This window comes from Prunus persica, chromosome G1 (assembly GCF_000346465.2).
Source record: "Prunus persica cultivar Lovell chromosome G1, Prunus_persica_NCBIv2, whole genome shotgun sequence".
Lineage (NCBI taxonomy): Eukaryota > Viridiplantae > Streptophyta > Magnoliopsida > Rosales > Rosaceae > Prunus > Prunus persica.
The window spans coordinates 4,345,921-4,358,992 of NC_034009.1; the positions used below are offsets into that span (position 1 = coordinate 4,345,921).

The 13,072-nt window shown below is 37.0% G+C and overlaps 1 protein-coding gene across 1 annotated transcript; it reads right to left on the reverse strand.

Annotated features, from left to right (window-relative positions):
- LOC18793161 (protein SULFUR DEFICIENCY-INDUCED 2) lies at positions 8,198-11,769 on the reverse strand. The gene is made up of 4 exons (XM_007223131.2): positions 11,386-11,769; positions 10,266-10,478; positions 9,640-9,795; positions 8,198-8,772 (listed from the first exon to the last, which is right to left on the reverse strand). The coding sequence occupies exons 1-4, from the start codon at positions 11,506-11,508 to the stop codon at positions 8,365-8,367; spliced, it is 900 nt and encodes a 299-aa protein (XP_007223193.1). The 5' UTR covers positions 11,509-11,769; the 3' UTR covers positions 8,198-8,364.

Consider the following 13,072-nt stretch of genomic DNA (forward strand, 5'->3'; position numbering starts at 1 on the left):
GTGTAATATTTGATTAGTTAGGTTCCTTAATGATATAAAATAAGGAAACTTGCATAGCCTCCAAGTAAAGCTTTTACAGTCTAATGAGAAAAGGCACACACTGATAATTCTCTTACAGTGCGTTTGGATGTGAGAAATAAACTTGGAATTTTGACAAAAGTCAAAATTTCTAAATTGACATGAATCACTTCTCGTGTTTAGATTTAAAAAAAAGCATAGAAATTTAGAAATTCCGCGCGGATAAAAAAACATGAAATTTGGAGGTCATAAATCCCAACTTTAAATTCTATCTTAAAGTCGTTATTTCTAAAATTCCAAGAGAGATTGAGTTTTATATATATATATAAGATAACTTTACAAATAAAGGTTAAATTATGTACTTTAAATCTGTTACCCAAACAAAAAACTATACAAATTCTAGACATCAATTTCCGTCATTTATGAATTCCTTTGTACTTCTAAATTTCCTCATCCAAACGCACTGTTAATTTCTATCTTGTTCTCTATTAATCTCTTTACTTTACAACACATTATTAACAACACAAAAGCTCTCCATTTATCTTCTTTTTTTTTTCTTTTTTTTTCTTTTTTGTATTTCTGAGCAAGTCATGTGATCAATGGTGGATCCAACTAGGGGCGAGTGAAGGCTAATGCCCCTACTCGCCCTTCTTGCTATCCAGCATCTCCAAGGGAGTACGCAAATGAAATAGGCAAAATTGTACTATAACAACCTAGGTGGCATGTTGCCCACCTATTTGTCTCATGAAAAAAGTTGTTTACTCCAAGAGACTAGGCAATACAAGTGTTTAAATAACTTTATATTACTTATTTGAAATCACATATATTTACTATTATATTTTATAGAAAGTAGGTGAGAGAGTGGAGATGAAATTTTATTATAAAAAGAAAGTGGTGTCCAATATACCTCTTCACTTTGAAGTAGGCAATATTGCCTTGTTGAGGAGAGTTTATATATTTTGCCTACCCATTTGCCTTTCCGTTGGAGCATGAAAATACTGATATGGTAAGGCAAATAAGGTTTGCCTACTCTTTTGCCTGTTCGCTTGGAGATGCTAACTCTCCTATACTCCATTCAAGCTCTGTAGCAATTGGGCGAAGTGTTTGAAAAAGTCTTGTAATTTTTTATTTTATTTACAAAAATTCAACTCATCCAACGACAATTAGTGTGGTGATAATTGTAAGCATTAAATGGTGAGAAAAATATTTCATTGTTGTAAATGTTGAGTGGAGCCCAAAATGCCTATAAATAAGGCTTCTCCCATTTGTAAGAAATACACAGAACACATATACAGAAATGAATGAGAAAACATCTACTTTCTCTCTCTCTCAATTTCCTCTCAAATTCCTTTTGATTTATAACACGTTATCAGCACGAATTCGCTTTCAAAAATACCAGCTGAATTCTCGGATGAATTCCATCTGCTTCAATATTTTCTCTCACAAAGTCATCTCTGAGTCACTGCACCAATTCAACCCCAACCTCAAGATCTTGAAAAGAGTAAAATTCGAGTGCACCAACAACAACACTCTTCAGCTTTGTTCTCTGTTTTAACAGAGGACTTTGCTACCCAAATCAAACACCAGTGGGACAAATTAGACCAATTCCTTCAAGCACAGATAAAGCAAAAACAAAGGGAAACAAAACCATGTGTACAGTACATCAGAATTCTGATTCTGATTTTCCACCGAAGCCAACGGTCCTGATCAACCCTGCTGCAGGTGCTGCTTCAGCTTCATCTTATTCGTTTGATGGAGCTTTGTTCCCGATCCAATTACCATCTCTTTAGCAGCAACTTCTACATGGCGCTCAAGTGCGTCGACACCATCGAGTCCGAGTTCCTAAACAAAACGCCGTCGTCTACGCTCAAGCGGATGCTGGAGAAGAAGATTCCAGAGATTCGGTGGCATATCGAACGGAAGGTCATCAAGGAGTTCGGCGATTGGCTGGTGGAGATCCGCGTGGTGAGTCGGAACCTTGGTTAGTTGGCGATCGGTCAAGCTTCCTCGGCGAGGCAACGAGAGGAGGATCTGAGAATCAATCAACGCCAAGCTGAAGAGCAGAGCCGCCTCAGCCTCAGGGACTGCATCTACGCTTTGGAAGAAGAAGACGAAGATGGACTCGGCGGTGGGGTTGGAGATGATATTAACGGTGGAAGTGGATTTCCGGGGGTTGATTTGACTCCCTTGTACAGAGCCTATCATATTCACCAGACTCTAGGGCCGCTGTAGTGGACAAAGAGGACATCTCCGGAATCGGCAGATCGGATGAGGTTGGTGATGGCCCGGCGGATGTTTCTCCCGGTGGGCTGAGTGTAGGAGGAATCTGAGTCGATCAAAACTTGGATGTCATCTTCACGAAAGCCATATATGTCCACAAGGCAGCTGTGCATCCTCTTCACGTCGTTAATGCAGCCCTTCAGCTCTGCCTTGGTTCCCTGAAGAAGAGCTGGTTCACGTGGATTCGCGGTGAGCGTGGTAGAATCTTGACTACTAAAGTTGGGTGCTGAGTTACACAGTTTTCTCTGCTACTGACCCCAAGAGGAGTGCTAGAGACTCCCATGTTTCGCCATCATTTCGCTTTCACTGTTACAAGGCACTGGAGTATATTTAATTGAAAAGTGAGATACCCACAAAGAATTATTGCCAGGGATATGAACACCCACCGAAATAAAGGGATAAGTACTCTACCTCACTCTATTTCCTTCAATTAAATACATTATTAAAATATCTACATAATTTAATACTCATGACCAGTGTAGATTGCAGGTGGAAAGAAGAAAAGCCAACGTGATATATCTAGCTTCCACTAATATATCAGTATAATAATATTATACTATTTGATCGTGGTGTTGATAAGAACCCACCAATAATTGCCTTTACTTTATCGCAAATTTACTTTTATTTAAAGTATGATGTGGAATTGACCCTCATACTTTATGAAATTTAATTTACCGCACATTTATTTTATTTACTGTATGGTGTAGGTTTATTACCCATACAACAGTATTTATTTAAAAAGGTGGTGCGGATTTATCGTCCACGTCTTTACTTTTATTTAAATGTATGGAGCAGAATTAGTGCCCATACAAGCATGTTTACTTTATCGTAAATTTACTTTTACTTCAAGTATGATGTGGAATTAACCCTCATACTTTATGAATTTACTTTACTACACATTTACTTTTATTAAAAGTATGATGTGGAATTAACCCTCATACTTTATGAATTTACTTTACTACACATTTACTTTTATTAAAAGTATGATGTGGAATTAACCCTCATACTTTATATTTCCTTTTATTTAAAGTATGGTGCGGAATTAACGTCCATACAGCAAGTAATTTATTTTATGGATTAAATGTGTTGTATGATGAGTTTTTACAGTATGCAGATCAGGACCAGAAGTTCCTTGATCCTCATCATACAATTATATCAGGACTTAAAGATCCTTGATGATGATGTTAATATGAGAGCTGGCAGTCTCTCCGGTACTATATTTGTAAACATGTGATTGGACTTGAGGGTCCTTGATCCCTGACATGTAACTAAGGACCTGGGGTTCCTTAATGATGTAACAGTACCGTATTGGTTCATAATGCCGTACACATGGATGATAACTGTACTGGCAAATGTACTGTACACATGAATAGTGCCGTATACATGAATAGTGATGTATGCATAAATATTTACCATTTTGGGTAAACTATCACCATTCAAAAGGGAACCTGCAGTTCCTTAAACTCATGGATGAGCAATTAAATGAGATGCCAGAAGTTCCTCAAAATATGGACAATTATGTAAGGGCTTGAAGTCCAGAAATATGTACAGAAAATTGTAAAAATGTCCATACCATGAGAATATGTGATTTTGGCCCGAAGTTCAAAATTTAAGGGGATTGAAAGTCCATACCATGAGAATATGTGATTTTGGCCCGAAGTTCAAAATCTAACAGTGTTGAGAACCTGAAGTTCCAACAATTAAATGGACAACTCTTGAGGTATTATTGCAAATTGTGGTATGCCACATATTTCTTTGGCATAAGAAATTGATGAATTTAATAAAGTTCGATTCTGTTATAATCGACACCTCAAGTAAGAAATATATTTTGTGAACTCCGGTTGTTAAGAATACACCGTGAAATGGATAATATCAATATAAATCTCAAATGATGAATTGAGGCTCCCCACATATTTTGATATATCTGGGCCGGAAGCACATGGATTCAAATATATGAGAAATCCCAAATTTGAGATTGTGGGTATATAGTAGTTAATGCTCTTCACTACTATATTGAGATATTATCATGGCTTTTACTCAATTCATATTTCATGTCCATTTGAAAAGGGCAAATAAATTCTGAGTTTGTGTTTAGCCCAGGCCAAAAGTTCCATACGTTGAAATATGAAATTTGGGAGAGTCGATGTGGTTATTTGAACCTATAAGGCACAAGGTTCCAAACCGTCATTTTGAAAAGACATAAAAACCACAGGTGCAAATTTAAGAATGTGCGCAATTATTATTACAGGAACATACAACAGATAGATTTTTTCCTGCAATGAAGATGCAGGCCTTGTAAAATCTATAAAAATACATCATGTTCTAGAAGCCTCTGAAGGAAGAGGACGGCGCCTCTTAAGCTTTGCCATGAGCCTCTCGTGGTCTCCCAAAATTCTTTCATTGGAGACCTGCAGCATGTCTAGCCTTCTCAGTGTATCAACAGAGTATGAACTCACCAGTTTCAACAAGGCATTATTCTCTCCTTTAAGTTTCTCAACCTCCTGTTGAGACTCATGAAGCATTCTTTGGAGAGACGAATTTTCAGTTGTTAAATTCTGAACCTCGTTTGCTCTAGCACGCAAACGATCAGCCATGTTAGAAACAAAAGCAGCACTCTGAATGCTAAAAGCCATTGAGTCATCAATAGCCTCTTCCTCTAATCTCCCTGTCAACAACATTTCATCCATTGGAATAATGAAATTCCTAGCTACTATAACAGCAGTAGCATCATTCATCATCACATAATCATTAACTGTGAGATGACGATTTTTGGATACAAAGGATGGACGCCAAACTTGGGCGTCACTGGTTGTTGTGGGAGTATCATTTAAATTGAATTGAAATAATCTGGGCAGGAAGAAGAGGAAGCCATTTTTAAGAAGGTTTCGAAGAAAGTTTTAAGAAAACTAAAGTTTCAGAAAATGAAGGAAGTTAAGTTGAAACGCAGTTGCTCCAATCAAGTTTTGCAAAGGCAATATCTATAGGAGGAAATATGGCTACAGTTTTTCAGGATCCCAATATCTTCTCGGATCCCCATATTCTCTTTTTCTTTCCCAGATTCCAAAACTTCACGTGGCCTCTATTAATGTTTGTCGGCACTTTCGGCGTTTTCAAAGTATTATTTTCGTCAAAAGCCGAACTTGCTTTACGGATTTCACGGAGCTACTTTTTCAAAAGTATCCCGAGAATCTCGCAATTTTTCCTATGGTTAATTTGAAATTCACCGGTTCTACCTATTCATTGTATTTGTGTATAAATGTGTTACTAACGAAATTCTCTTTGCAGAAGACATCCAGTTTTCTCCATACCTAGGGATGCGATATCTACTTGTTTTTCTTATCCATGAGCACTTAATATGCCCGAGAAGCAAGACTATCTCTGATCATCCATTTAGGAAGCGAGACTATCCCTGATCACGTTTCCGCTACATCAGGGAACTGTGAAGGCAACCTTATGCTCTAATCTCCGGAAGTTCTTCTAGACTAGAAGAAATGAGAGCTGGTTGTTTGCTCCCACCAGCTTCCTTCCTTGATTGCTGAGCTTGTTGTCTGCTCCCACCAGCTTCCTTCCCTGATTGCTTACCTTCTCTTGCAATCAATATCACAATTTTTTGCATTTTTTCTCTTTTTGTAACTCTCTGAGGATTATTTGTTTTTGACAGAGAAAAGAGTTGTGATTTTGCTCTTGCAGAATATAACTAGATCATCAAGCGCTACATTATATTTACTGGGCCGATACGAGCTTGAATGATACTTAAGAAAAGTTTCTCCCCCCTAAGGATGTAAGCAATACTTGTGTTATTATATGCTTATACACTTATTTGATATTTTATCTTGAAAGGTAACCAAATGGGGAGATAAGTCTGTTCCAAAAGAATGGCTTGTATGTATCCATGAATTATTAATGCAAATTTTACAGATTGCAAGTTGGATACATTGATAATACACTGCACAGATTAAAGTCCCATAAGAACAGAATATGGGTATAGCAGTGATCAATATGATGCACGCCTGTTGCGTAGCAAATGATGTGGATTGAAGTCCCGAAAGGACAATCCTTTGACATGTCAATATTGATATTATGCACGCCTAATGCGTAGTAAATTATATGGGTTAAAGTCCCATAATATGGGTTAAGGTCCCAGCAATTAATTGACATGAATGTATTCATCTGTGGCATGCCTTCAGCATGACAGATATATGGGTTCTAAATGTTCCAACTCCCTAAATGGAGATTATCCACGCCCTACTGCTAAAATAACGCTCCATTGGAGGTTATAATCCACATTCTCACATAATAAAAGCCCCCTGAAGTGGCTTGGGTACCCAAAAGCAAAGAAATGCTTATAATTGATGCATGCGCATGCAAATGAGAATGATGGGATCATGAATTGATGAATGAAAATTTTTGATCATGAATTGATGAATGACAATTTTTGGTTTTTAGAGTAGCTACTCAAATCATCAATGGGCTGTGTTGATTGGAACCACGTTCAATTATTAAATGTCAACAATATCATTGGCCAAAATGGAACGAGGTAATTCCATTATAAATGAGAATGAACGTGAAAGAACAAACCCACAGTACGAACCCCAAAAGATGTTAATACTGAAATTTATACTTGGGTGTTCGGAATAAAAGGGAATATACCTACTTTGTATGACACACTGTTTTCTGGCAGAAACAAGGAATGTTGGGTTTTCTCCATATTTACAGATTCAATTGTGCCCCCCCTTATTACACAATTACGGAGACCAACATATTATCTTTAAGGGTTATTAAATGCACGGAGCATATCGCCAGAAGCGATTTCCTAAAGATGTATAAATAGCTGGGTAAAAGCTATATAATGTGTCATAAAGTTTAATCCCTTTTAGACAAAATCCGTTGAGAGGATTGACATTGCATAAAGCAAGTCCCTAAAGGACATGTGCTTGAAGCACAAAATTTGTACTCAATATTAATATGCATAAATTACCTCAGTGAGTACATTGATTATAATGTGATTGCAACACATTAAAGCTTCTGCAGAATTCATGAAATATTTGTCTCGACTTAAGGATCGAGCATTGTGCCAACGAGATTCTTGCTTATACTAAGAAAGTATTGACGCATTTTTATGAGGATTATCCGTTGGTCCTTAAATGTTTTTCCGGAAGTATACTAGACCAGATAGAGCTCAGCTCCACACTGTACTCTTTTTCCTTCATCTAGGTTTTTATCCCATTGGATTTTTCTTGGTAAGGTTTTAACGAGGCAGTGTCGCTCAAGATTGACTCACAGAAGCAGTGTTAACTACGATATTCAGAAAGGTGATCAACAGTATGACTTAAAGATATTTTGCCAAGCATCAGGGGGAACGCGCTATCAATAAAGATCTTCAAACACTGTACTCTTTTTCCTTCGTCCAGGTTTTTATCCCATTGGGTTTTTCCTGGCAAGGTTTTAACGAGGCAGTGTCGCACGCGCGTCAATATACATAAAATTTTATGTTACACATGATAATGTACTCTTTTTCCCTTTGACCAGTTTTTGTCCCACTGGGTTTTTACTGGCAAGGTTTTTAACGAGGCATATTCTATATCATTTGTGGTCTCCAAGGGGGAGTGTTGTAAATGTTGAGTGGAGCCCAAAATGCCTATAAATAAGGCTTCTCCCATTTGTAAGAAATACACAGAACACATATACAGAAATGAATGAGAAAACATCTACTTTCTCTCTCTCTCAATTTCCTCTCAAATTCCTCTTGATTTATAACATTCATTTCAATATTGAGACATTTCAGCTCGTCGTCTTTGGTTTTACTCATTTGTTAACAGCAGACAAAAGATTTCACTCGGTTGCAACGACCAGTATACCTTTGATTACTCGTTTGTTAAAAGTGCTTTTTTCCTCATTCTTTTGATTGGAAACAAATTTCATTAACAAGAGAAAAAAGTACAAAAAGTGGACAAGATATCCACTTGGGCAAAGAGAACAGATGGTCAAGTGATTATACTTTCCTATACTATTTATACAAACATAAAAAAATAATGGAGGAGAAGTATCTACAAACTCCCTACAAAATCAACAAGCTAATTGATCTCTAAATGAAGAAATCTCTTCAAAGATAGGAAGTCTCCTAGACCTTAGAGGGGTCCAGTGCTTCATCAAGTGATCAAGCCCCTCCAGAAAAGCATCCTCTATATTTAAACTCAATGAATTCGATGACAAAACTACAGTTTGACATTGCTCTAGCTCCTGGAGCAGTTCCTTGGCGCGAATTTTTGATTTGGGCTCATCAGATCCTGAAAGCGCGCCCTGCAAGACATCATCAAGAACTGATTGTGCCTCGACGTACCGTGTTTGCTTGATCAGGCATAGGCATAGGTTGCAGGCCTTGTTGGCGTCTGGGTCAACGATTTGGGCTTTACGATACACCACTTCTGCAGCCACATGGTTCCCTTGTTGCATGTAGGCCCAACCCAAGTTCCCCTGATCACAGATCTGCTGGGTCAGACTTTGAGATGGCAAGGCAAATAGTTGATGACATAAATGGAAGTGAAATGCACCTTCCCCCTCCCCTCCCCTTCCAAACAATTCATTCAGAGGCTTAGAAGCAGCATTATCTATATTAATTAGATTTTGATTCGGATGATGGGGGAAACGAAGCATGGTGAGAAAACTTTGAAGTCAGCTGCGCTTATGTACAATAGGATCTTTCAGGTGGGGCTATCAAGGTAATTATCTGAGAAGCTTGTTCTTGCACAAGAAAACAGCCATTGATTATGAAATACTTCATTGGCTCAAAGGTGAATCTTATAGCTAGGAAATGATGCTTATGACCGTACCTTCATTTTTGTTTCATAACTGTTATGGAAAGAGTACAAAAATCTGATAGAATTCTCATCATGTTGTTCTATTACCAAATCAGAATTATTTGCAAAGCACAACGATTATACTTAGTAGCTGAATCGCCTGACCAACAAGCAACTCATGCCGCATATGTAAGTAGGCAGGTGGATTCTTTCTGTTTATATTTTTTCTACAAAAACAAAATCTACAAAATAAAGAAAAACCCAACGAGTTTTCAAATTAGGAAACAGAATAGTGCAGAAAACAGGACGGTGTTGGATAATTGATTGTAGTTCTTTTAGATTCTAAAGCAACCTACAGAGAAAACTAGGTTATACTGCGTTTTTTATTATTTTTAAATCTTCTTTTCTTCTCTATTAAGCCAATAATTCTGAATGACAAGTTCAACAAAATCTCAAAAAGGCAACAGTGTAGGTACAGTCACAAGTTTTATGCAGTCTGGTTTAGTGATGGAGAGAAAAGTTAAAAATGTAGCTTAGTACTAACCAGTATCCTGGAAGTCTCTTTCTTGATTGTGACTTGAAACTTCCTTCCGTGGGAGCGCGCTGTCTTGGTAAGCTTACCATTGAAGGCCTCTCCCTGGTAAATCATCCAAAGCTTCTGCTTCAGTAGCTCTATTTGCTCCTCAACTCTACCACATTTCTGCCAAGTTCACATATATGGTGAGAACCAAATTCCAAAACCTGAAAATTCTTATTAGGTCAGAAAGAATGTGACGCTACTTAGGTTTTGGACACAAAAGCTAAATTTTGGGTGGGTAGCCCTAAACCATTCTATATCATGCGCAAACTACTTCAATAAATTTTTTGCCAACAGGGAGGAGAGGAAAGAGAGAGGTTAAGTGTTCTCCAAAACTGCACAAATTCCAAACCCTTGGCATTTGAGGTTAATAACCACAGAGGAGGGTGGAGTGATTGATAGTGAAGACATCACCACAATTGCCAATTAATTGAAAAAACATTAGCCCTTGTTAGGAACTGAGGGTGGGTCTAAAGTCATGAGGATCATACAGGCCTGCTACAAAAATAGGCATTTGTTGATGAGATATCCATATGCCTCTTTTAGAAAAGGATATCAAGCCTTGGAAATGAGAGCTAATCTTCTATATTTACCTTGTACAAGTCAATTAGTACATTGTCTAGGGATTCTTGTGCCTGCTTAGAGCAGCGATCCCTGAAAGACTTTATTGCTTCAATTGCTTCTTCTGCTCTATCTTGCTGCTTCATGACTACTGCCATGTCTTTGAGGGCACTATCCACCCTATCTCCAGCGTTTATCGCCTTCCAGAATAAAACTATAGCTGCTTCTGGATCCTTCTGAACTAACTGCATTTGCACAAAGAACATATGAACAGAACAATATTAGCTAAATAGTAGACCATTTGACAGTTGCTTACCAATCTCAGATTTACCAAAGGATTTTAAAAAAAAATCATAACCAATCCACAATCAAACATAAAAACGGCACCAATATTTACTCTGAGAGACTGCAAGATAACACAACAAGACAATAGCACCGCATGCTTCAACGCCATTTAGAATTGATGAAAAATCTCCAATAATAATAACCAATAAGAAAAATAACTTTCAACATATTCCCCTGCTGATTGGAATTTCAGTTCTAATGCCATTTCTACAAACAGGCCAGAAGAGCAAGCATTTCCAAACTTTCTTCTTAGCATTTGCCATTTGGAGGAAAATGAATTTGAAACTATTAAAACATAATAAAAACAGAGAAAAAACAATATAGTTAGATATTGCAAACACTTGTTATGAAATCAAAGGGCACATATCACTCACTCTAATAGTGCACTATGGTCATGATTCATGAGTCCATAACAACCCAACCCACATGAGTTATTCTCACAGAAAACAGGATTAGAATAACTTAATAGGGAAAGTTAAATTCCAAATAGGAAAGTGCAAGTTTAATACTTTTCATTACAAAACTTTCTCAAACTTAACCCTTTTTTGTTTTTTGACTGAATCCTCAAAAGCTTAACTTCAAAGGGCCCATTAATGAAAATTAAAAGCTTCCCTAATTTCCCATCTCTGTCTAAGGCATCACTAAATTGAGATGAAACTGAAAGTTCATCAATTGACCAAACCCAAAATCCAAAATTTATAAACATAATGAACAATTACAGAGCAATTAAATAAATACCCATAATCTAATCTAACGTCTCATTTCAACCCAAACGCAAGTATATGATATGAGGTGCAAGAAAAAGACCTGAACGTGCTTGGCTCTGACGTAGGGGCTGTCACCAGGAGGCAGCTTATGAAGAACATGGTAAGGAGGATCCTGCTGCACTTGCACCTGATCGGCCCTCTCTCCTTTTCTCGGGCTCGTCATCGTCTTCTTCCTAACGTCAGCTTCTGAAAACTCCAGACTGTATAACAGAATTACGGATTTGAAGTGACGATCTGGAGTTGGGAGGGAGCTAAATGCAGAGGATAATTTATAAATTTTCGAAGAGCTTCTTTCGTCTTCGTTTTTTTGTATGAAATATGAAACGAAATGGGAAGGAAGGAACCTGGACGCAATCGGGTCCAGATGCTTGGTAAAGATGGACGGAGACGTGTCCGCTTGCCACGTATGAGTTTTGGAAGCGCGCAATTGGCGCAAAGCGAACAAGGAGGGCGAATAAGGGGACGTTCATGCCTTGGGGAGACTTGTGTACACATTCGAGCCTTTTCAAATGGCGGGCCTACAAGTATCTCCTTTCTATATAACGAAAAAGACACTTGCAGTTTCGGGGTGATTCTCAATTAAATTACTTATAGAATGATTAAGAATGCTTAGAGGACGGTGAATAGGCTAATTTAAAATTATAATCAATAAATAAAAAATAAATTTCGGTAACAAGATTGTTATGACTTATCAATTCTAAAATGTGCTGAGCATAAAATAAAGGAACACTCAGAGAATTATTTTACGTTGAACACAATACTTGTCACGATTGCTTCAAGCTCGCTAAAGAAAAACTGCCACCACGGTCTTGATGCCCTTAACCGTATGAGTCACCAAACATTTGAAAGTATTTGATAAATCCCCAAGTAAACATGAAACACTTAATAACTTATCTCAAACATATGCACAGCAGCTTTTGTTATGAAATTTAGATGCTCAACCAAAATGTCTAAAAGCTGTAATTGGAACAATGCAGCACGTCCTATCTTTACATAGACCTATTCTTCTATTTCCAAGAGAATTGCATAAAGCCAAGAGATCAAATCTTGACTAATCAAATTTGATTCTCTCTACAATTTCGTTAACTTATGCGTTCTTTAAAATAACTTCCAATCCCATCAATTGTTACACAAGGAAACAATACATACAAAGATGAAACAATTAAACCAAATAAAACGTGCTCTTCAAATCAAAGATGAAAAAGGATATTTTAACTTAAACCAAAATAAGGTCCAACTACGAAAGTAATCTCAAGAGATAAAATCTGATTCTATTAAAAATAAGATTAACATAAAAGTACTTGAGTGAAAATAACTTCAACTAGGAATCATATAATGAATGCAAGATTATGTCATGATTGACCTGAAATTAGTTTCTTCATATCGATAAAGTCACACTTTGAAAATCCGAAATTGAATGTGTTGCGCCAAAACTTCTGGTAAAACATATTCACACACTAATTCTGACCTATGCTAAAGTCTAGAAAATGCCAATACAATTTTCATACTAACACTCAATATGGACAACAGGGTATCAATTTTATCTATTTACACTATTACGTTTGTAATATCATTCAATTTCATCATTCCGTTAAGTTGACCGTGTGATCAATCGTTAATAATAATATGTCTACTGTAGAGTCCACCTACTCACCAACCAATTCCTTAAAAAATTTATATAAAATGATAAAATAACATAAATTTTTTAAAAAATAAACTTAAAAAAT